The sequence below is a fragment of the Metarhizium robertsii genome (assembly GCF_000187425.2).
Source record: "Metarhizium robertsii ARSEF 23 chromosome Unknown MAA_Scf_13, whole genome shotgun sequence".
Classification (NCBI taxonomy): Eukaryota; Fungi; Ascomycota; class Sordariomycetes; order Hypocreales; family Clavicipitaceae; genus Metarhizium; species Metarhizium robertsii.
This window is the reverse complement of record NW_011942153.1, coordinates 268,484-292,476: the sequence shown is the minus strand read 5'-3', so window position 1 is coordinate 292,476 and position 23,993 is coordinate 268,484. Positions and strand designations below refer to the sequence as shown.

At 52.5% G+C, this 23,993-nt stretch overlaps 8 protein-coding genes across 8 annotated transcripts; 5 read left to right on the top strand and 3 right to left on the bottom strand.

Moving 5' to 3' along the window:
• Positions 1 to 222: 222 nt before the first annotated feature.
• MAA_01348 (FAD binding domain protein) lies at positions 223 to 2,557 on the top strand (the record flags this gene model as incomplete). The annotated part of the gene is made up of 2 exons (XM_007819346.1): positions 223 to 1,814; positions 1,888 to 2,557. The coding sequence occupies 2 exons, from the start codon at positions 223 to 225 to the stop codon at positions 2,555 to 2,557; spliced, it is 2,262 nt and encodes a 753-aa protein (XP_007817537.1).
• A 126-nt stretch (positions 2,558 to 2,683) lies between these two features.
• On the bottom strand, positions 2,684 to 3,922 carry MAA_01347 (Alcohol dehydrogenase superfamily, zinc-type; the record flags this gene model as incomplete). The annotated part of the gene is made up of 3 exons (XM_007819345.1): positions 2,684 to 3,224; positions 3,295 to 3,575; positions 3,635 to 3,922. 3 exons carry the CDS (start codon positions 3,920 to 3,922, stop codon positions 2,684 to 2,686), a joined length of 1,110 nt encoding a protein of 369 aa, XP_007817536.1.
• Positions 3,923 to 4,551: 629 nt separating this feature from the next.
• On the top strand, positions 4,552 to 12,368 carry MAA_01346 (Beta-ketoacyl synthase, active site protein; the record flags this gene model as incomplete). Its single annotated transcript, XM_007819344.1, has 4 exons — positions 4,552 to 4,828; positions 4,896 to 5,630; positions 5,696 to 8,771; positions 8,822 to 12,368. The coding sequence occupies 4 exons, from the start codon at positions 4,552 to 4,554 to the stop codon at positions 12,366 to 12,368; spliced, it is 7,635 nt and encodes a 2,544-aa protein (XP_007817535.1).
• Positions 12,369 to 12,838: 470 nt separating this feature from the next.
• Positions 12,839 to 14,132, bottom strand: MAA_01345 (Glycoside hydrolase-type carbohydrate-binding, subgroup; the record flags this gene model as incomplete). The annotated part of the gene is made up of 4 exons (XM_007819343.2): positions 12,839 to 13,041; positions 13,116 to 13,292; positions 13,356 to 13,787; positions 13,847 to 14,132. 4 exons carry the CDS (start codon positions 14,130 to 14,132, stop codon positions 12,839 to 12,841), a joined length of 1,098 nt encoding a protein of 365 aa, XP_007817534.2.
• Positions 14,133 to 14,995: 863 nt separating this feature from the next.
• Positions 14,996 to 15,709, bottom strand: MAA_01344 (citrinin biosynthesis oxidoreductase CtnB; the record flags this gene model as incomplete). The annotated part of the gene is made up of 1 exon (XM_007819342.1): positions 14,996 to 15,709. One exon carries the CDS (start codon positions 15,707 to 15,709, stop codon positions 14,996 to 14,998), a length of 714 nt encoding a protein of 237 aa, XP_007817533.1.
• Positions 15,710 to 16,007: 298 nt separating this feature from the next.
• MAA_01343 (Cytochrome P450 CYP5315A1) lies at positions 16,008 to 17,932 on the top strand (the record flags this gene model as incomplete). The annotated part of the gene is made up of 3 exons (XM_007819341.2): positions 16,008 to 16,205; positions 16,295 to 16,985; positions 17,412 to 17,932. The coding sequence occupies 3 exons, from the start codon at positions 16,008 to 16,010 to the stop codon at positions 17,930 to 17,932; spliced, it is 1,410 nt and encodes a 469-aa protein (XP_007817532.2).
• Positions 17,933 to 19,413: 1,481 nt separating this feature from the next.
• Positions 19,414 to 21,077, top strand: MAA_01342 (Cytochrome P450 CYP51F2; the record flags this gene model as incomplete). The annotated part of the gene is made up of 2 exons (XM_007819340.2): positions 19,414 to 19,617; positions 19,746 to 21,077. The coding sequence occupies 2 exons, from the start codon at positions 19,414 to 19,416 to the stop codon at positions 21,075 to 21,077; spliced, it is 1,536 nt and encodes a 511-aa protein (XP_007817531.2).
• Positions 21,078 to 22,017: 940 nt separating this feature from the next.
• Positions 22,018 to 23,564, top strand: MAA_01341 (uncharacterized protein; the record flags this gene model as incomplete). Its single annotated transcript, XM_007819339.1, has 2 exons — positions 22,018 to 22,835; positions 22,892 to 23,564. The coding sequence occupies 2 exons, from the start codon at positions 22,018 to 22,020 to the stop codon at positions 23,562 to 23,564; spliced, it is 1,491 nt and encodes a 496-aa protein (XP_007817530.1).
• Between the last annotated feature and the right edge of the window lie 429 nt (positions 23,565 to 23,993).

The following is a 23,993-nucleotide window of genomic DNA, read 5'->3' as shown; positions in this document are numbered from 1 at the left end:
GTGATACGCGGCAGAAGATGATGAAAGTCACGATAATATACATCATTATGTGTATTATTTATTAACCCATTTTAAAGGTTGTTAATACGTAATATATAGTGGTTATATGTGACTCCTTGTAGCACATTTTAACTTTTCCGCCTCCACATCTATACACGAGGCGTTTATTTTGAAATACAGTCTCGTCAATGCTAATACACAAAGAACCACTAGATTATCATCATGACTGCGACGAAGCAAATACATGAGACAAAAACAAGATTCCGAGTTCTCATCAGCGGCGGCGGCGTGGCAGGTCTTACATTAGCCAACGCCCTTCAACATGCCCAGATCGATTACCTCTTGCTTGAGGCAAGATCAAATATCGCTCCGCAACTCGGCGCGTCAATAGGCCTGGGCCCTAACGGGAGTCGCATCCTAGACCAGCTGGGGTGTTATGATGAGATCATGGCATTGACGCAACCAATTCATTATACTGGGAGCCACTATGGCAACACTGGCGATTACATTCGGCCAAAAACCGACGCATTCCAGCTGGTACAGGCACGGTCAAATTATTGCATGTGTTTTCTTGACCGGCAATCTATCCTCGCTGTCCTAGCAAAGCGTATTATAGACAAGAGGGTATTGCTTAATAAAAAGATCACCGTGGTAGACCACTATAAACATGGAGTAAGGGTCACATGCCAGGATGGGACAAGCTACGAAGGCGATATTCTCGTCGGGGCAGACGGAAATTACAGCATCACGAGGCGGGAAATGTGGCGGGCTGCCGATCAAGAGTCGCCGGGAACGATTCCAGAATCTGAAAAGCACAAAATGTCTGCTGAATACAAGTGTATGTTTGGCATCTCGTCTCCTATACCGGAGCTGACTCCGCGGTCCTTTGACGTCACCTACAACAAAGACATGTCTCCCATTGTCATTGTTGGCAAACACGGACGCGTATACTGGTTCTTGATCGCGCGGATGCCGCAGGTCTTCAAAGCAGGAAACATCCCCCGATTCTCCGACGAAGAAGCACGAGCCTTTGTGGAGGAGCATCTGGACCAGCCTCTGATGCCGGGTGCACTTGTCAAAGTACGAGACTTGTGGGAGAGACGCGAGGCGTACAACATGGTGGCCTTGGAGGAAGCGTACTACGACCACTGGACATATGGAAACTTTGCTCTTGTCGGCGACAGCGCCCACAAGATGACTCCGAACATGGGGTCTGGGGGCAACTCGGCCATCGAAAGCGCCGCCGCCCTGGCCAACTCCCTGGTACAAACCCTCGAGGGGTGTAAAGGCACTCGCCCGACCCGGGAGGAGATTCACGGTGCCCTTCAGAGGTACCAGGACGCGAGGAGACTGAGGGCATCTCGCACCGTCATTGCCTCCAACCTCGTCACAAGACTCCATGCCGTCAAGGACTACTTGCATCACTTCGCCGCCCATCACATCTTGCCAAACGCCGGCGATCTTCTTGTCGACCTGGCTTCTGAGAACTGGATCGGTGCCGTCAAGCTCGAGTACATGGCAGTTCCAAAACGATCTCTGGCGGGCACGATGCCCTTTAACCCCCAGCAGGGGATGGGCAACAACGAGAACCTCCTCTTCCGAGCGCTGGCTGCCTTGCCCCTGCTTTTCCCCGTGGTCTTGCGCTACTGTCTTCCCCTCTACACACCCAAAACACTCTTGCCATGGCAGAAGTTGCTCAGCGAGTCGTTTGATGTGCCATGTTTGAACGTCGAGGTGGCTGATTTTGGTACGGTATATGCCGTGATATTGATCGAGGCCGCTCGACGTGCCAACCTCATGACGCCTCTCGCGTTGTAAGTGAACCCCGCCGTACAAGACAACCTTGTTTCTTTTCAAAAATGGTGACCTGATTTTCCATCTCTATAGGCCATTATTGTTTGGAATGGGCTGCCAGCTTGCCCCCGCGGATACGGTCTTGTCCCTGTACTTTTTCACGTATGCCGCTCTTGTGCCCATATCCCGGTTCAAAGCAGGCGACCTCCGGCTTACGGATCTGAGCTACACACGCTCAGTCCTCCCTGCCACCTTGCTATGCTATTATCTTCCCTACATCCTATCGATATCGGGTCCCAGCCGGGAAATTCGACAAGCTTCCATCTGGGCGTTCCGCTTGTCGCCCCTCCTGACCAGTCTCGCGCAGAGAATGGCGAGCAAGTTCATCTTCCCGTCAACGATCCAGCAAGATCGCCTGACCAATGTACAACGTGACATGGGAACTATTCGGCTTGGAGTCGGAGGCCTGGCTTTCTTGTCTGCCTCGTCGTGGCTGCGTCTTTTTCGCCACGCTCCCTCCTTCTTGAGCGGCAATTTGGCACCGAGTAGCCACGCCTGGTTCGCGGGTGTATCTCTTCTCTGGATTACATATCTGTACAATGACCTCAAGCGGGCGGGCATGGTGCGGCATGGCTGGCTGTCAATAGTATCAGCACTCGCCGTTTCTACTTGTTCCGTTGGCCCGGGGGCTACTGTGGCCATGGCATGGCTCTATCGCGAACATGTCCTCGCCACCAAAAGGCACAAGGGCGCTATAGTCTGAAGGAATCACGGTCTTGTGGGCTAGGTGCAATATAATCTCCATTCTTGGTTTTTAAATCTTATTCATCAATCCACCAGATGTAATAGCTGTGGCTGGTGTAGAAAAGCAACTCACACAACTCTTGCTTCATTCATGTGTTTCCACTACGGGATAAACTAGTTTCTGTCCAGAAATAAGCTTCTTCTTTAGCATCTGGAGCCCATCTGTCACGGCTGACAGACCACCATCCATGACCTTGAGCGGGTGCGTCTTCAGCTTCCCCTGGTCCAGTAATTCTTGCACCGTTGTAAACCACCTTTTGGCAAACTCACGAAGTTCAGGATTACCATCTCTCTCCATGGGCGGCGGCCAGCCGATCGGTTTCCCATGCAGTGCAGGGCCCAATACCCAGTCTACCGTGACAGTCCTCTCCCTCGCGTTGAGATACTTGGGCGGAGGCTCCAGCGTTGCCAGTTTGCCGCCGGTGCGACCGATGCACTTGTAGCAGAACTCCATGGTGTCAGGCTCGGAGACGCAATCGATGACGTACTTGAGAGCGTTCTTGGTGAGCTTCTTGATGTCGTCTATGCAACTTTCCGACCGGTAGTCGAAACATTGAACCGCGCCGTAGGATTTGACTAGGTCAAAGTTGGATGGCGAACAGGTTGCGATTGGCAACAGTCCGGATCTTGGCAACATCAGTATTCTATACATGACTCAAAGCAACTGGTGGATTTGAGCATGGGTGTTATACGTACAGCTTGAGAAGTTGAATGGCCATGGTTCCGCTGGCTGTGCTGCCGCCATATACAAGAACCACTTTGGGCGTGGCTGCTGGCTTAGTAGGATATCCTGGGACCTGCAAGGTATGGAAGAGCGCCATTCCCATGGTTCCTATGCCTGTCCCAAGCGAGGCGGCTTCCTCCAAGGACATGGACTCTGGGACTTTGATGACGGCGACGTCAGACGCGCCGACATATTCCGCATAAGCTCCCACGTCGGGTGCTAGGGGGTTCAATCCCTTTCGAGGTAGATTATGCTTGTTAGTTTCTATCGTCTGGACAGCTCGCTCGGACGCGCCGCTCAACATTGGCATACCTGGACAGCACCGCAGACCCGATCGCCAATCTTGATCGGCGCTGCGGTCCACGTCTTCGCTCCGATGGCTGCAACTGTGCCCGCAAAATCATGGCCGGCGAGGGCCCCGGCAGTTACGAGGTTTGGCGCAGACATCTTTGCGTCCACGGGGTTGACAGCGATGGCGGCGTTTTTTACAAGGACCATGTCCTCCTCCAGAGCAGGGACGTTTGCATTCTCCACGAGCGCGAGGCCGCCTCCTTCGACTCCTACAATGGCCCTTTGTGTCTGGGGGTGTGCAATAGTCATCCTGATACTCTCGTTGTCTTGACTATGGTTTTGTTTGCTTTCTTGTCAACACTTTTGATTGTGACTTCACCAGGAGGTAGAATTTCTTCAAACTAAACAAGTTAATACCAAAAAAATCAATAAGAAATCACTCATAAATTAGCCTGATTGCCGAGCACAAAGTAGTGGTGAGTCAGCGTCGCAAAACCCGCCGGCTGATGAGGCTTGTTTGGCATCAAGCCTGCCGGCCGGACCGTGTCAGAATGTTACCGGCGGTTGATGATTCCACGGCGAGATTTGACATCCGGGACATAACAGGCCATGGTACGTAGAGAAAAGTAAGCAGTTGACCACGTGGTCCTAGAGAGGAGTAGAAACCTAAAGTTGCTGCTGATACGATCCTGAGGAATTGCGTTATCCACCCGTACTTAAAGAGGCAACATGATATCGTCTTAGGAGAGAGCATGACCATACATACGTACCAGACAATTTTAGACAATACCGTGCTCCAAAACTTTGTACTCTATCATCTCTACTAGGCAGTATATTTTTAGTTTCTCCTCTAGACTGGCGGCATTCTTCTCCGGACTAGGTTTGAGCTCAAACAGCCGTTCACAACTCTACCAGGGCTGCAATACATATGAGACAGCATGGATGCCGGACTTGTGCGAGAGCAGCCGGAACCGATCGCCATTGTTGGCATTGGATGTCGGTTCCCCGGCGGAGCAAGTACTCCATCTAAGCTGTGGGATGTCTTGAAGGAGGCCCCAAACACCGCAAAGGTAATACCCCAAGAACGCTTCAACCTTGACAGGTTCTACCACCCGGTGGGCACCCATCACGGTACAAGCAACGTCAAGGAGACCTATTTCCTGGACGAAGACGTCAGGGTATTCGATGCAGGCTTCTTCAATATCCCCCCTCCTGGTACGGCCAACCCTCCCTCCACTCTCGCAACTGAGCGTCAACGTGGCTAATCATGTCTTGTATTCAGAGGCTGGCGCCATGGACCCTCAACATCGTCTTCTCATGGAGACGGTCTACGAAGCCATGGAGGCCTCTGGCACGACCATTGAGCAACTTCAAGGGTCGAACACGTCCGTGTTTGTGGGAGTCATGTGCAGCGACTACTATATCCTTTCTGCACAAGACTTGGATAGCGTCTCGACGTACAACTCCACAGGCATCGCAAACAGCAACGCCTCTGCTCGTCTCTCCTACTTCTTTGACTGGCACGGGCCGTGCATGACAATCGACACGGCATGCTCTTCTAGCTTGGTGGCTGTCCACCAGGCCGTTCAAGCTCTCCGGGCTGGCACCTCCCGCGTAGCTGTGGCCGCAGGCACCAATCTCCTGTTGTGTCCCCTCGGGTACATATCTGAGAGTCTGCTGGGCATGCTTTCGCCGAATGGGCGATGCCAAATGTGGGATGAGAAGGCGGACGGCTACGCCCGAGGAGAGGGTGTTGCCTGTGTGCTGCTGAAGAAATTGAGCGATGCCATTGCGGATGGTGACCATGTTGACTGTGTTATTCGTGAAACGGGGGTCAATCAGGACGGCAAGACTAAAGGCATTACTATGCCGAGCGCCGTCTCGCAAGCCTCCCTGATCCAGAGAACCTACCGCCAAGCTGGACTGGACCCGAGGAACAAGAGGCATCGTTGTCAGTACTTTGAAGCGCATGGAACCGGTACTCCTGCAGGTGATCCGCAAGAAGCCGAAGCTTTGGGTAAGTGAATAACCCTGTCTGGGACTTGGGGTATTCGTGACAAATACTGAAAGTTTCATGGTCAGATACGGCCTTCTTCCAGGATTTAGAAAGAGATGCCAATGACATTCTTTACGTGGGATCCGTAAAGACCGTGGTTGGCCACACTGAAGGCACCGCTGGTCTGGCGGGCATCATAAAAGCATGTCTCTCCATCAAGCATGGGATTATTTCTCCCAATCTGCACCTAGACAACCTGAGCCCATCGGTGAAGCCTTTTTGCAAGAATCTCGAGGTGGTGACATCCATTATGCCGTGGCCAGACTTGCCTGCTGGTCAAGTTCGGCGAGCCAGCGTCAATAGCTTTGGATTTGGAGGAACCAATGCCCACGCCATCTTGGAAAGTCCCTGGTCTTCAGACGACTTACAAGCTCAGGTTGAGAACCGCACGCTTGGATCAGCAGACAAGGAAGCACTCCATCTTCCATTTCTCTTCTCCGCCACATCAGAAAAGTCCCTTGTAGCCTTGGTGGATGCCTACTCAAAGTATCTTGACAGCAACCCCGATGTTGACCTTTATAGACTCGCTTACACGTTGGGGTGCCGGAGATCAGCCTTCGCCTTCAAGACGTGCTTCTCAGCCGCATCACAAGAGGAACTGTGTAGCAAGTTAAGCGAAAGCACCAGCGATCAAGGGAACCTGTCCTTTGTGCGTTCCACGACAACAAATCCGTCTCTCCTCGGCGTCTTCACTGGCCAAGGTGCGCAGTGGCCGAGGATGGGTGCTTCACTCCTTCAGTCATCAAATCGCGCCATGGATATCATCAACGAGCTGGATGCCTCATTGGCAGCGCTGCCGGCCTCTGACCGTCCGTCGTGGACGCTCCGTGACGAGCTTCTGGCTGATGCGTCGACTTCCCGTGTGGGTGAGGCCACCATTGCACAACCTCTAGTATGTGCTGTTCAGATCCTGCTGGTTACGTTATTGCGGGATGCTGGGGTTCAGTTCAAGTCCGTTGTTGGGCATAGCTCTGGAGAGATTGCAGCTGCCTTTGCCGCAGGCTTCATCAACCATCATGATGCCATCCGCATTGCGTATTATAGAGGTTTACATTCGAAGCTGGCCCGGAGTGCGAGTGGTGAGATAGGCGGAATGCTAGCGACAGGCCTGTCATACGATGAGGGCATAGAGCTGTGTGATCACGAAGACTTCACCGGCCGCATCACCGTGGCTGCGTCCAACTCCCCGACCAGTGTTACTATTTCTGGTGACTTGGACGCTCTTGAACAGCTGCAGTTGGTGCTTGAGGATGAGGAAACCTTTGTCCGGGCTCTACGCGTCGACAAGGCCTATCATTCTCACCACATGAAGCCTGCATCTGGACCGTTCCTGGAGAGCGTCAGGAACTGTGCTATCAATATCATGACTCCTCCAAACGACGCGCCAACCTGGTTCTCCAGTGTGTACGGGGGTCAAGTCATGGAGGCAAGTGATATTATAAAGGGATCGTACTGGGTAGAAAACTTGTTGAATCCTGTGCTGTTCTCCCAGGCTCTCGAGACGGCTCTGTTGTCGGGCGATGCTTTCGACGCCGCTGTGGAAATTGGCCCTCATCCCGCCCTCAAAGGACCGGCAACAGATGTGATGAAGGCCGTGATTGGCAAAACCATCCCTTACAGCGGAACCCTAGCCCGCGGCAAGCACGACGTCGAATCCTTCAGCGATGCCTTGGGCCATCTTTGGACCAACGCTGGTCCTTCTTCTATCAATCTCGACAGTTATGGACAAGCCATGTATCAAGACTGGAAGACAATCAAGATATTACGGGATCTCCCAGCCTATCCGTGGAACCGCGATCGGATCCTCTGGACCGAGTCGAGGGGAACCAAGCTTTGGCGCCAGCAAGAAGGAAAGTTCCACGACATCCTCGGCAGTCGCTGCGCCGATGGGACAGAGGAAGAATGGCGCTGGAAAAATCTTCTGCATCCCAAGGAGCTTCCGTGGGTGTTGGACCACGCTCTGCAAGGCCAGACCGTCTTCCCCGGGACTGGATACCTCTGCCTCGCCTTGGAGGCGGCCATGCAAATTGCCGGTAACAATTCTGTGCAGCTGCTCGAGCTGACGGACCTGAGTATCCGCAAAGCTATTGCGATTGATGAGAGCGTTGGCACAGAGACGCTTGTATCCATGACCAAGATAATCCGTACAGACGAGGACATCACCATGGCGTTTGCCTGCTTCTCGACTGTTGGCAAGGAAGCTTCCGGTCTTGCCCTGAATGCCATGGGCAATGTCCGAGTACAGCTCGGCCAGCCCATGCCAGATATCCTCGCGCCACGGCCTCCTCCTGCCCACGGCATGAGGCCGGTTTCAACGGATCACTTCTACAGCGAGGTGGCCAAGCTTGGGTACAACTACGGCCCTACTTTCCGCGGCATCTGCAATTTGGAGCGAAAGCTGGGAGGTTCCAGGGGTGATATCGTCGGACCGCCTAATGATGAGACGGGCACGACGTTGCTTTTCCACCCCGGCATGCTCGATGCAGCCCTTCAGGGCATGTTGGTTGGATTCAGTTCTCCCGGGGACGGCCGCCTCTGGTCTCTCCATGCACCATCGAGCATCAGGAGAGTGACCCTGGTGCCTAGTTTGTGCGGTGCAAACATGACTCCGAAAGTGTCGTTTGACTGCGCCGTTACCGATATCGAGTGCAACGAGCTGACGGGGGATGTTGAAGTGTTCCAAGACGAGACGGGTTACAAGTCCATCTCTGTGGAAGGCGTTGCTTTTATCCCCTTTACTGCAGCCACTGCCTCAGACGACCGCGGTCTCTTTGCGCACAATGTCTACGGCATCGAGTCTCCCAATGGGCAAGCTGCCCTGGGGTCGTATAGAGCCACCGAGAGCGAGATTCAGAAGGGTGTCGACTGCGAACGCGTGGCTTTCTACTACCTGAGGAGACTTCACGAGGACTTCTCCCAATCTGAGCGCACGGCACTCCATCTGCCACGCCATCATCAGGCTCTCTTTGACTATGCTGAATACATATATAATATAGTCCAACGCGGAGAGCATGCCTATGTGAAGAAGGAATGGATGGAGGACACATATGAGCAAATATGCAGCATTATGAAGAGGCAAGTCTACATCTATGGCGAGGGCTTGTTGGACTCGGTCCAAGACGAAGAGAAGTGAGATGCTGACAATCCTCCAGTTATGGTCCAAACGACCCGGACTTCCAGCTAACGGCCGCATCTGGAGAGAACCTGCCGGCGGTAATTCGGGGAGAAACGACGATTCTCGAACACCTGACCAAGGACAACAAGCTGAACAACTACTACCAGCACGCTCTTGGCTTCCACGCCCTCAACGACCTCATTGCCGCCACTGTCAAGCAAATCTCCCACCGGTACCCGCGGATGAACATCTGCGAAGTTGGAGCCGGCACCGGCGGTGCGTCGAGGCGCATTTTCGCCGAGCTGGGCACCGCCTACTCGTCCTACACGTACACCGACATCTCTAGCGGCTTCTTCAGCAAGGCTCAGGAGGACTTTGCTGCCTACAAGGACCGGATGATCTACAAGACGCTGGACATCACCGTCGACCCTGCCGAGCAAGGATTTGAACACGGGGCCTACGACCTCGTCGTGGCCGCCAACGTGCTCCATGCCACGCCCGACCTGGTTGCCACGCTGTCCAACGCGCGCAAGCTTCTCCGTCCAGGCGGCTTCCTGGTCATGATGGAATTCACCGACAAGAGCGTTTTGCGCCTCGGCGTCATCATCGGCGGTCTTCCGGGGTGGTGGATCGGAGCAGACACTGGCCGCAAACACTCGCCCTGCGTTTCGCTCCCCGAATGGAACGACATCCTGCTCGGTTCCGGCTTCGCGGGTATCGAGACGTCGACACCCGTCTTGGATCCGGTCGTCATGCCAGCCTCCATCATCGTCGGCCAGGCCGTCGACAGTGACCTCTCGCTGCTGAGGGAGCCTACGGCCGGCTCGCCGGGGCTCGGCATGGCAAAAAACGCAGAGCTTCTCATCGTGGGCGGTGCCGGGGCGGCTTCGGCCAAGGTCGTCGAGGACGTTGCGGCTGCTGTGCGGCCGCATTACCAAAATATTGTCCATGTTCGGAGCTGGGACGATCCGAGCGCGGATCACGGTTTGAAGAATCCTACCGTGCTGAGCTTGCAGGATCTCGATGGTACTTTCTGGAGGGACATGACGGTCTGGCGATTTGAAAGGCTCAAGGCTGTCTTTTTGACGGCGGCAAACGTGCTCTGGGTGACTTGGGGCACGGATTGCGACAATGGCGACGGCGCCATGACGGTCGGCTTCTTCCGGTCTCTGGCGTACGAGCTGCCGCAGGCCATTCTGCAGGTGATGGACTTGGAAGACGTATCCAAGGCTGATGGATCCGTCATTGCCCAAAGACTTCTGCGGCTGGACATGTCGTCGTATATGAACAAGACTGGCTCCCTTGGCCGCACCATGTTCAGCAATGAGCCGGAACTCAGGTTTCGAGACGGAAACGTCTTGATCCCGCGGTGTCTTCCTCATGTAGACCAGAATCACCGCTATGACTCCCTCAAGCGCGTCATTGACAAGGAGATTTGCCTCGACGAATCCATCGCCACGCTCAACTGGTCACGGTCCGGGTACACCCTGCGGGAGGACGAGTGCGCAGTTTTGCCTTGTGTAGCAGACCAGCGGCGGGTTCGTGTCGATTCGTCTCTGGCATCGTCAATCGTCACCCCTGCCGGTCGCTTATTCTTCAGCCTGGGCACTGACATGAACACGGGCCGGCGAGTCGTGTCGGCCTCGAGCAAGAACTCTTCGGCCATTCTGGTCCCTCACAAGTGGTCAGTCCATGTCGACGTCGGCAGAAGTATCGATTCTCAGTACCTCTCTTTCCTCTCGGGCTATCTGTTGAGTCGGCACCTCTCGTCCAGGATGCCTGCCGGGGGGACTGTCGTCGTCCACGAGCCAGATCCGGGCTTGGCCTCGATGATGTCGCGGCAGCTAGCCACCATGGGATGCAGGGTCTTGTTCACAACCGCTGCGACTGACGTGGTGAGGAGGAACTGGCTGGCCATGCATCCTCGCATTCCCGATCGTCAGCTCATACGGGCGTTGCCAACGACGTGTGACTTGTATCTCGACCTCTCTGCCACCACGCCCTGCCCGGAGGGGTCATCATTCCTCAGTCAGAGAATTTCTAAAATTCTGCCTCCTTTGTGCGAGAGACATGATGCGGGCATTGTCATTGCGCGTCAATCAACCGTGTTCGCAGGTGCTCACGACGACGCCATCCACGAGCTGCTCAACCGAGTCAACTCGTTTGCTGCGGCACAGCTCAACGGAGTGCCCGACGGCATGCCTTTGCCCATGATTCCCCTGAGTCGAATCCTGAGCAGCGGCGACTCCGCGACAAGCAATGCGCTCAGGGGCATTATCCAGTGGCACGGCGAGGACAGCGTCCCAGCCCGCGTGGAGCCAGTCGTGAACAGAAACGACTTGTTCGCAGCCGACAAGACGTACTGGCTCGTCGGCCTCGCAGGTGACTTGGGTAGATCCATTTGCGACTTCATGGTTGCTCAGGGCGCTCGCTACATCGTGCTGTCCAGCCGAAACCCCGAGATCAACCACGAGTGGGTGAAGGATCATGCCGCGCGCGGCGCGACTGTTGTCTACATTGCTGCAGACATCACGAGCGAGAGCAGCCTCAGGGCATCCTATGATCAGATCCGGGCGAATCTGCCTCCAGTGAGCGGCGTGGCCAACGGCACCCTCGTCTTGAAGGACCGAGGGTTGGTCAACATGGATCTCGAGACATTCCACGCCAACACCAGGTGCAAGGTAGAGGGCACTGAGCACCTCGACGCCCTGTTCCCGGACAACACGCTGGATTGGTTTATCGCCTTTTCATCCATCTCTGCAACCGTGGGCAACATGGGCCAAATGGCCTACACGGCTGCCAACATGTTCATGAAGGCCATCATTTCCCAGCGCCGCAAGCGCGGTGTAGCCGGCTCCGTCATTGACATATCCCAAGTCTTTGGCGTCGGGTACGTCGAGCGCGAGCTCAAACGGCAGGCCAAGAGCGACCGCGAGCAGGCCATGAGGCTGATGGGCAAATCCGGGACGCTCGTCATGTCGGAGCCCGACCTGCATCAGCTCTTTGCCGAGGCCGTCATCTCGGGCCGTGCCGGGTCGGGCCACGACCCCGAAATCATCTCGGGTCTCCGGATCATGACGCCCGCCGAGTCCAAGGATGCCCTATGGGGCGGCAACGTTCGCTTCGGCCACATGATCCAGGAAACGGGCACGGCCAAGCCGCCCAGCGCCACCAAGACGGCTGCGATCCCGATCAGGGCGCAGCTGGAGGCGGCCAAGGACGCCGAGCAAATATCCGCCATGCTCGGCGCCGCCTTCAAGGCCAAATTGAAGGCTGCTCTGCAGGTGGGCGAGGAAACGCTCAGCGTGACGACCCCCCTCGTCGACATGGGGGTCGACTCCCTGGTGGCTGTCGAGATTCGGACGTGGTTGGCGAACGAGGTCGGTGCGGATGTTGCGGTCCTCAAGATCCTGGGCGGGCCGTCGATCCAAGACTTGGTCGAGGATATAGCCGATGCTATCAAAGGCCAAGAGAGCTCGAGTGACAGTGCCGAGTCGGAGACCAGCTCCAACTCGGAGGACAAGACGAGTACCCCTGCGACGGAGGGGAGCAGTGACGGATCCGGTCAGGAAAAGGAGGAATAGGCGTCGGGTTCACCGTGTTCTACGGGTAAAGATCTGTCGAGGTTTACTAAGTTTGTTATTGTGTGGCCGTGTTTCTGCATACAGAATCCATTGAATCGTAGCTTTTCTCGTACTATAAGAAGCCTTGTGCCTGTCAATGAATTGAACCGAGTTTCGCTCTTTCTCGTATTCTACGGGCATCTTCACTTGTAATCTACGAATTTATTTATGCGCCCCGGGTTCGCCCCTTTCGCCATCTTGAACGCCAAGATTTGCGAGGCCATTCATGTGAAAGGGGGGTTTGTTGGACTTGAAGACCTAGAAACATGGCATTCTTGACAAGGAAAAGACGATCTAAGAATGCCATTTGCTCAAGCTAACCATTGCGCTTCCGCAGGGTGAATAACAGTCACACCATAATGCTCCAAGCCTTCACTGAGCCCTTGTAACACTTGCGCAGCACTGAGTTAAAGGACTTCATACATAACTTTCTAATGGCAGCTAGTCCTGCCTTTAACCGAAAATTTAAACTTGGACACAGACGTCATCATTCTATCCGGCCCATAAAGAATATGACTGTCACGCTGCCACTCAGGGTGATGTAAGGCGTCTGGCCAGTCCATCATCTGCATTGAGATGGCCGCATTCTTGCCGACTTTGGCGCCCCCCTGGGCTGCCTTTAGCGCCAAGTTTGCTAAATATAATCTATTAGCGGTCGTAAGAGAATATAATATTAATCGCTCATCGAGGCGGAATAAATGTGCTTACAGTAGGGCTTATCCCACGTCACCAGGCGCACTGCCGCTTGATCGGTATACATGTTGAGTGTAATGCCTGATTTTACCGATGAGAGCGAAGCGACAGGGTTGCTATCCATTTCCCACGGTTGGTGCCGATTGACTAGAAAGAGGTCATCGTAAGACCCTTTGCGTGCCAGGCCTACGTCTAAGGATCTTGGTAGTGACCAGAAATCATATTCGCTGTCTTTTTTATTTCCTTTAATATTACCTGTTGGAATTTGGTCTTGGTCCTCTTCAAGTCGTAATCCTGAAAAGGGCAGATGTAACCGATGTTCCTTGATAGTCTCTGAGCCCTCTCTAAATCCATCTAGGTTCCAAAATGTCTTGTGGCTAAGGTTAATAGGCACCGGGTCGCTAGTCCTGGTGGGTGTGACGCCGTACGAGATTCGCCATTCATACGGGTATACCGAGTGTGTCAAAGCAGACCCTGAATTTCCTGGAAAGCCGTTCTTACCAGCGCGGTCAAAAACAACAAAGGTGATGCTATTGCTTGTGCGGGAGCCAACGTCAAACGTTGTTCGCTCCCAACCACCGACTCCTCCGTTATATGTGCTGGTTCCGTTGTTTCCGTTTGCAGAGGTATGGTATTTCTTGTCATTGATGACGAAGCTAGCATTGCTAATGTGGCCGGCCATTCGACCTAAATAGAAGTTTGTTTTAGCCCAGTACATCTGACTCCTGTGGCCGACACGGACGCACCTATTGTCCCTCCAAGCTGGCCCAAGTAGTTTGCGTATTCCTTTGGGTTATCTAGGCCTAAAATGAGGTCGATTTCGTTCCCGTTTGTATCGTTTATGAATAGGTTTGTTGGAGCGCCTCCATTTGCATTGGTAAAAACAAGCCGGATGCCTTCTGCCTGGATGCTCCATTTGCCATCCGCGTCCGTCGGCCACAAGGCTGTAAACCCGGCGAACGGGCTTCCGCCGTACCAGAGGGACTTGATGGTAGCTGCAAAGCTTACCAGGAGAGCAGCTGCCTTTACCATGTCGCCGCGCTTATTGCCCACGGCTGCTCTATTCCTGATGTTTGCGCAAGTTCAGACGAATTATGTTGAGTCGACACTATGGCTAGGAAAATCCGGGTCTGAATATGTGCATGTCTAGCAGGTTAGTTTCGACAGTAAGCAAGGTTTGAGTTTCTGTACAATTCAGCCGTGTTTAGCAGAGAGGACTTGTTTCTACCGGCGGGTTTTTTAGAAATGCGCCGCCGGTACCGTGAGACGCACGAAGACGCCGTGTGATGGGCCAGTCAATCGGTACAAGATACACGTCGAAATGCACCGGTACGAATAGAAAGACCTAGAACAAAAAAATTGACACCGCGTTGTTGTTATACGTTTTGCCAATAGGTAATCCCCAGCAAAGCATGTCATTGTATTGGCGAGACGAAGGATACCCGAACCAAACCGACCAGTCTCTTCATAGCACCCCCAAAAATGGCTACCACAACGGCTCATGGCATTGGTTTTATTCCCGACACTAAGTCCGGCGTATAACTTGACTTTTAGAGAGGCAAACCCGTCGTCACTCGACGAAGCAGCAGTGCAGCTATAGGGACAGGACATTTAGTACTATTAAATTAATGCTCCACGAGACATCAAGTTTAAAATGATTACTAACAAGATCACAGGCGTGACAAGAGCTACAGGCTTGGAGCAATGACTCAATTCATCTAATAACAGTCTGTGGTTTTCCTCAAGATCGCTCTTTAAATACAACAAGTCAGTGAGGGTCTTTGCCCCATGTCCCTTGAACGTAGCCCTCATGTAACCGTGTGACATACAAACTCATGCTTCAGCCGTGGTTTATTGTTAAAACTCAAGCAAAGCGCCGCTTTGCTTAATAACACTTAAATGTCTTGGGTGGAATGTGCAGATAACCGGCGTATTGCAGTTACGACCTCATCTACATCATCTTTCGCCAGTGGAAGCTGATGCTTGCCGGTAAATCCAGCAACCGTCGCACAAGACAAATCAAAAAACTCGGCCAACATGTTCTCCGACTCTGGCCTCCATGGATCGTTTGACCCGTGGATATGCAAGGTAGGAATCATGACTCTTTCCGGAGTGGCAGTCATTTCATCGTTGAGGTATAGAGGGGGGTAAGTGGCGTTATTTATAATGGCAAACTTGATGTCATAAAAGTCGTCGGTACGGCCTCGTCGACGCATTTGCGCCAGATGCATGAGAAGCCCCGTGGCAACTCGCGCTCCCTGAGAGAATGCCATGATGCCCACAAACAGCGCTTGCCCGTCGTCCTTTTTCAGCAAATGGTCTTCGAGCAGTGCCCTGACCTTGTCCCTCTCTGCGTTGACCTCGTCCGTCGTAATGTCGAAAGACAGCGATGCGCCCATGTCGCATTGCCATCGGTAAAAGGGGCCCGAGTCTGCAAACAGCTCCATCCCAGGCCCGGGCGTCGAGAGAAACGGAGCTTCGACGAAAACGAACTGGAAATCTTTGCCAAGAGCTGAGAAGATCTTGCGCCCTTGCACTCGAAAAATTGCGCCGTTGGACCCGGCGCCGTGGAGGCAAAGGATTCGGGGGAGGCTTTCTTGCTTCGCCATGCTCGGTGTCTGGTTGATATCGAGTTTACAAATTATTCTATGCCAGAGAAATAATGTAAACTTCTACCTGGAAGCTTCATGGTTGGGAGTTTCCAGAGGTGGACGGATTCATGGCGACCGGCGAGTTTTGCGGGCGGCGAATTCTCTCTGGGGAACGCCCATGTATCAAGAGTGGCAAGCCGGCCATCTCGACAGTGAATTGGACGTATACTGCAAAGGCTCATGTTTGTTTGTTGAAAATTTGCGAAATCTCAAGCAATCTTTTTGCCTTGTTGTAAAGGTCGCGAAGGCATGCATGATGGGAAGCGAATTGGACTTGTTTATACTGACGGGGTTGCCGGCCACTGTCGTAGCTGTGATTTTGGCTTCAGCTATTGCCGTGCTATACTCTAAGAAATCAGCATCCTTCGAAAATTCCATACAAGAGTGGAAGTTTCCCCACGTCACTGTGGAAAACGGCAATGTTATCGCTGCCATCACACAAGGAACCACGGCGGTATGATCCCACTCCCACTCCTCCTGCTGTCACGAGATGTTTCAATAGGCGAATTTTGCTAAACCTGGTGTGTTTTCCGGTATTCAAAGTACCCCGACGAGCCGTTTGTTCTTGCCACGGAACAGCCCAAGATCATACTTCCTAATCGCTTTCTGAACGAGCTCAAACCCCTGTCGCAAGATGTCCTCTCTTTGCGCAGGGAGGTCTACGACAAGATGCACGGCAGGTACACCACCCTGGGGACCGACCATCCCATTGGAATCCAAGCCATCCGAACCGACTTGACCGCGAATATTGGTCGAATGCTGCCGGAGCTGCAAGAAGAGTCGGCGTATGCCCTGGAGCGGGAATTCGGCCGCATCTCAACATGGACGCAGATGGGCGTCTACGACAAGCTTCTGCAGCTCAGTGCTTTGGTGAATGGACGCATGTTTGTCGGTCTTCCCCTGTCTCGCGACCAGGACTGGATCGACATCTCCATCGGATATACTATGGCCATGGTGCAAGGAATCCGAGCGATTCAGCGAACCAAGCCACTCCTCCGTCCCTTCCTCGTCCCTTTCTTACCAGAGATGAAAGCGCTCAGAGACCTCCAGAGTCGTGCAGCCAAGATTCTGAGGCCGCACTATGAGTTCATTATCGGTACTCACCAAGGAGCTGACACAGAAAAGAAACCGGCCAGGAACCAGTATAACCTCATCTCCTGGATGCTGAAGCAGATGGACCTCCAGCGGACGGGTACAGACTTTGACCATTTGGTGCACGAGCAACTCTTTGCCGGTAAGTCCTGCTGCTGAAGTATGAATGTGATGGATGTTGCTATGGTACATAATTGGCTAAATCGATCTATCAATCAGGCTTCGGATCCATCCACGCAACCTCCATCACAGTTACCAACGCAATTTTTGATCTTGCTGCTAGACCCGAGTATATACCGGCTCTTCAAGAAGAAATTCAAACCGTATTAGACCAAGAACAAGGGCATGTGCTCCGCAAGGAAAGTTTGCCCAAGTTTCGTAAGATAGATAGTTTACTACGTGAAAGTCAGCGAATGAATCCAGGTGAGATGGCCACGCTTCGTCCCTATTTTCCGGCTTAAGTGTTCTTAAATTAATAGTCTAAAACAGGAAATATCGGTAAGTTCAACCTTCATACATTTCACGGCATCATTTACAACCGTTGACGAAAGTCTGGTCTGCTTCTCAGTCGCCTGGGGACGCCGCGTAGTCGCCAAAGACGGCATCAAGTTGTCCAACGGCCAGACAATGCCGCCAAATGCCACCATCGGCTTTGTGCACCCCCTCGCACCATATGTAAAAACCCCAGCAACCCTCAAGTCGCCTCTCGACTATGACCCTAATCAACCGCCGCTCAGCGAATTTTATCCGTTTCGCTCCTACGAGCTGCGCCGCCTACCGGGCCAAGAAAATGCGCACCAGTTCACCCAGACCGGCAACGACAACCTCAACTTTGGGCATGGCACCATGTCCTGTCCGGGACGGTTCTTTGCGTCTGCAGAAGCGAAATGTATCTTGATTGAGTTCTTGAGGCGGTACACTGTTGCGCTTGGTCCCGGCGGCGAGGGTGAAGGCGGGATAAATGACCTGAAGCGGCCGAAAAACATCGTGATCCCGGGCAACATGCAGGTGGTGCCCAACTTTACTCAGCCCATTTACTTGAAGGAGCTTCCTGAAGTACTGCCTGCCGCTAGAGATGGTGCCACTTAGTTGCCAACGGGTAGAGAGATTTGATGAGGACTGGAACGAGCTTGGGTATAGTATTATTAAGAAGAAAACTTTATAGGATGGATGCCGTTATAAATACCGTTACTAGAAGCCTTAATAAGTGTATATGGCATCGCCTAGTGTCTTTATTATTTTCCATCTCGATTCTTCCCTCTACTTTTATCCAAGTCGAGGGCTTTAATTTAGTGACAGGATTTGCGGGACACCCCTTGGGGTCTAGCGCGGTGGGGCCTTGTTCCACTGTTTGATGTGCCGGGAAGTAGCGAGGCATATTCTGGACCAGTAGGAAAATGACCGAGATCCGTGTTGCTCTCCACTTTTCAAAACCAGAAACTCATCAAAAAGTGCACGCCCCGGGGGTGAAATGTTTTCTGCACCAAAACACCAAGATGCTTGATAGCTAAGATGGTCTTGGGTTTGGTTTTGGGTTCAGTAGTGACGGACAGCCTCCTCACGCTAGGTGGTGATTCTCTTCAAGAGATGCACTTGGACAGGTGCGTATCTACGCCAGGGAGATTCCCGGAGGTTGCAATAACCCGAGCTGAATAGTATGGCAACTAGAATAACCACTTGAGGAGACGTCGGATGCAGCACAGTTGAGCCATTTTTACCAAAGAGATGCAGGGTTGGACTGGCGAGGTTCAGCCGTGGAAGATGCCACAGGGGAGATTGGCACGGCCAAAGAAAGAAGCTATCAGAGCCATTTATCCCTACCCTATAGGTCCGCAACTTCAACAGTTACATGTCACGGCACTTTGGAGAGACTTTGCGTCCAGGGAAAAGGTTCTCATGATGGAAAGTGTACAAAGAAGCTACGAGCGCGGACAATGAAGAAAGGGGCGCAAACATTCTCATAATCAGTATTCATCATTCTCGGTTTAAGGACATTAAACGCTGCCAAAGGCGCTCGATCAATGTGTTCAACGTTCCAGGCTACCTTTACACGATGGCCAGATGATGTTGCAGTGTGTGCCGTAAGTTAGTGGTTGCAAACTGGGCGGGACGCAAGTAGCAGAAGACGAATGCGAACGCGAGGGGCCGTCAAATGAATGACTTGTAATGCAATGGGCCCCATCTGACTGAATTGTACGCGGAAATGATACAGCAACAAGAGCTGACAATAAGTTTTCGCCTGTCGCTTTGCATCCTTTGCGATTGCCAAGCCCCGGATCTCGCAAAACAATGCGGGCCGATGCGAATACGAGCCTACTTGGTACTCTCATGCTGCAAAATCCGAATACGAGGCTGTCTTAACATATCACACAAGGCCGTGGCCAGGCACGCGTCTAAGGATTGTATGTAAACGGCTCCTTTCGTGTGCAATCACCTCGTAAAGATTAAGATATAAATGTGCAAAGTGTCATGGGCAAGGCTATTTCGGTAGCTGTACGTTTTGCTCTCTGGCAAACCCCGTTCATTCCTCTACCATGGAGTTTCGTCCATTCACTGAGCATTTGAAACGAATGGCTTATGCCTCCCCGATACTGTTTCTTGGAAGCTGTTTACTCCTGCTCGTGCTTCTTTTGATTGTCGTCAACCTCATCCGCCAACAGCTTCCTGCAAGTAAATCAGAACCGCCATTGGTATTTCACTGGATACCCTTCATAGGCAATGCCGTGTCGTACGGTCTGGACCCATTTGCTTTCTACTCGCAATGCCAGAAAAAGGTACGAGAATGCCTCCATCATTCATTCATTTTACATCATATGCCATGTCCAAAGCAAGCTCTGCCAAGGCAAAACCATATAGTAACATCGTACCTGTGCTAACTCTTGTCTTTTTTCTTCCGCGGTAGCATGGCAACATCTTCACTTTTGTCCTTTTCGGCCGAAAAATGACCGTGTATCTGGGCCTGCCAGGGAACGACTTCATCCTCAATGGCAAACTGCAAGACGTCAACGCCGAGGAAATCTACGCCCCGCTTACAACGCCCGTGTTCGGCAGCGACATCATCTACGACTGCCCAAACGCAAAGTTGATGGAGCAGAAGAAATTCGTCAAATTTGGCCTAACACACGACGCGTTATGCTCCTACGTGCCACTGATCGAGAAAGAAGTCGTCGATTACCTCAAAGTGGCTCCTGCATTCAGGGGCCAATCTGGTACAGTCAACATCCCTGCTGCCATGGCTGAAATCACCATCTTCACAGCAAGCAGGACGTTACAGGGCAGGGAGGTCCGGGAAAAGTTGTCTGCTGAATTCGCAGAGCTATACCACGATCTCGATCTTGGCTTCCGGCCCATCAACTTCCTGATGCCGTGGGCACCGTTGCCACAAAACAGACGCCGAGACGCTGCCCATGCAAAGATGAGATCAATATACATCGATATCATCAACGATCGTCGAGTATCCGGCAAGATACCCGACCAAGGTGCAGATATGATTTGGCATCTGATGACTTGCGTCTACAAGGATGGAACGCCTCTTCCAGACAAGGAGATTGCGCATATGATGATCACGCTGCTCATGGCGGGCCAGCACTCGTCTTCCTCCTCAAGCTCCTGGATCATGCTCCGCCTCGCGTCTCGGCCCGACATCGTCGAAGAGCTGTATCAGGAACAAGTGAGGAATCTTGGCTATACCGGCTCTGAGCCCCTACAGTACGCAGACATTGATAAGTTGCCTCTACTGCAGAACGTCATCAAAGAGACTCTACGGGTTCATTCCTCGATTCACTCCATCATGCGAAAGGTCATGCGGCCGATTCCGGTACCCAAGACCGACTACGTTATCGGGCCGGATAAAGTGCTTGTGTCATCGCCAATCATGTCACACATGAGCGAGGAGCACTTTGCCAATGCGCACGTCTGGGATCCGCATCGATGGGAAAACATGTCGACCGAGGAAAAGGGGGACATGGTTGATTACGGATATGGACAAGTCTCCAAGGGAACCAAGAGCCCGTATCTCCCGTTTGGTGCTGGCCGGCATCGCTGCATCGGCGAGAAGTTTGCCTATATGAACCTGTGCACCATTATTGCCACGCTTGTGCGAAATATGAGGTTTACCACCGTGGATGGTTCGTCTGCCGTGCCGCCGACCGACTATACGTCTCTGTTTTCCAGGCCCATGCAGCCATCCACGATCCGCTGGGAAAGACGCGCAAATGCCCTTAATCAAGAGTAGGACCGTGGATCCAATATACATGTATATAGTCTGCAAACACTTGTTGTCATCGGCTGTCCTTGGTGGCAATCGTGTTACACTACTTGCTGTATATACCTGTTACGAAACCACTCGTGATCCAGGAATTTGCAAAACCGTCCTGGAACCGACATGCTAGATATCTCAGGCATCACGACGAAACCATGGTCCAGATGTCAAGCCCTTTTAAGCTAGCGCCGCTTTATCTTCATAGTGTCAAATTATCGCTCCGATCTAAACCAGGCATGTAAACTCAAAGTTTGTTGCAAAACAAAGGCTTAGTCTGGAGTCTGGTGTTGGATAACTAAATTAAGCTTCAAAGTTAGCTCCTGCTTTAGGGGGCGAGACAATTGGAGCCAAATCCAGTCCATCATCTTGAAGCAGTTAAATCCAGTGCAGACAACATTCTGTCCAAGTACTCTAGTAATCCAAATTGTCTCTAGCCCTGTAAAATCAATGCTTTAGCTAGATGTTACACATCTGGAGGAACTGCTCCAGGCCAGAGTGTGAGTTATAAATATCTAATGCACGAGAAAATCGTACCAATACGAAACGAGACCTAGCCAGAGAAGACTGTGTTGATGAAAGGTCAACGTATCATGAGTCGGAGGCAGAGGAGAAGGCAAAGTGACATCTAATAACAGACTTGAACATTGTTCTTTCGCCTTTGCGGCTACAAGTAATGCCATGCAGGTAACCAAGTCTCTTAGTGACGTGTGGCGCCACAGTCGGCGCTTCACTGTCATTAAATAAAAAGTTAAAATGCATCAATCATATGCCGGGTGTTCCTCGAGATCAGGCATAAAAAGGCAGCCTGCCTATGCTGGCAAAACATGTTGAATCCCGAAACGCGCGTCTCAAACTTGGACCCATTTCATCCCATCACATCCGTATACTTGAGCTTCTGCACGCCTAATTCAACATGTCTAGGAACAGAACCTCCTGGAATCATCTACCTCCCGAAATCCGAAACAACATCATTAGTCTTCTGCCCCTTCTCGGTGGGAAATGCAGCCGGCTCGCAACCGTTTCCCGAGACTGGCACTCAATTATCGAGCCGCTCAACTTTGCCGAGATCAGCCTTACAGTACCGCGGCTCGCAGACCTCGACTCTCGAGCTATTTTGTTCCGAAAGAGAAGCCAGATTCGCTACGTCTGGTTCCGCGTGGAACTGACGCAGTACGATTGCACACAGTGTGATACCACTTACTTGTCATTTCGGCGCCTGGACAACGATTTCATCGCAGACGCGTTTGATAGCTTGTTCACGACACTTTCCGCATGGGAGCCTCGCGGCGATTTGATCCTCGACATCAGTGTGTACTCGCCCAGTGACAACCAGCACTGGTTCAAACACCTCAGCTTCCGCTCAGACAGCAGCCTCGACGAGTGCTCGTCTCCCCGTGGACACGAACAGGACACGACCCCGATAAACGACCCAGCTCATGGCTGGGTTGCCGGGCGACAGGTCGTTACGCCCAGCTGGCGTGCCATCGAGCAGACATTCGAAGAAATCATGATCGAAGGGCCTTTCGACGACGACCAACTCGAGATGCACTGGTGGCGGAGTCTCCCCCTCGTGCCCGTCGTCGGCGTCGTTCTCCTCCGCCAGCAGACGCGCCGAAGATGGAAGCCGGTTGCGCTCGCCAACATGCTCACGCGCTTCCCCAACATGAAGGAGCTTTGCTACGAGCCCTGGAGGGAGTGGGACATATTTCAGATCTTTACCGATATACGCAAGTGCTTGCTTTAACTTGACCCCTGGGCGAGTCAACACAGCCGCTGACCGACCAGAGTACAGGCAACCAGACGCTGATGGAGTCTTTTTCCTCGACGAAGTTGTGCAAGCTGACGATATTCGAGAACTTCAACGAGTCGTACCCGGAAAAATATTCACAGCGTTCCACTATCAGGGAGCCGGACTCGGCCGTGAGCCAGAAACTTGCCAACGCCAGCCTGCACCTCACGACGCTATCTGCCTCTTTCATGGTCGACGCCGGTTTCTTCTTCGCAGCGCGTCAAGGTCCATGGAAGTGGGAGAAGCTCACGTCTCTGGTGCTCACTTCGAGGGTCCTCACTCACGATGCAGACCCCTCGGATATCAACAACATGCTTCGAGACGCCGCTGCCGCCGCGCTCAAGATGCCGAGACTTGACACGATGGAGTTGTGGAATGGCAGACGGGGTGTGGCAATGCTCTTTCGCTACCAGAGGGCTCGAAATGGGCAGTCGGTCATCATAACGGTACGGGGGACATCGGACTTTTCTCTGGGGGTTGCCGCCACGGAAGCCTGGGATATGGTCGCCCGCCAGCATCGCCATGGCAGGGTCGTCGTACAAACCTCTTCGATCGATTCACGTGCTATTCGATGCCACGGCGATGCGATCCGCCATCTGGGACTCTCGACTGACGTCGTTAGGCCTGTCTCGCTGCGTCAAATCCTCAGCGAACACGAATTTCAGGTGTGAGATTTTCAGCATCATTGAGCACACAAGAAGTGAGAGAGCACGTCATTGCATGGCGAGGGTCTCTCCGTACTAACATTGAGGCAGCTTCCAGACGCGTGCAGAATTGAATTCCCAGCTAAGATGACATCTATCAAGGCCAGAGAATAATGCAATAATGGTATATATAAGAGAATAACAATATATACAAGAGAATTATAGTGTATACAAGAGAATTATAGTGTATACAAGAGAATCATAATGTATACAAGAGAATCATAGTTTATACAAGAGAATAGTGTCCTACGTGGGGTCCGGTTAGTTCCTTACCTTCACTTAGATTAATAAGGCATGTATTAATATACAGATTCACATCATTTTACAGCCAAGGTGCCCTACGTACCAGGAACAATTCCAGGGTTAGGGTTACCCCACCACAAGCTGACCCGCAAA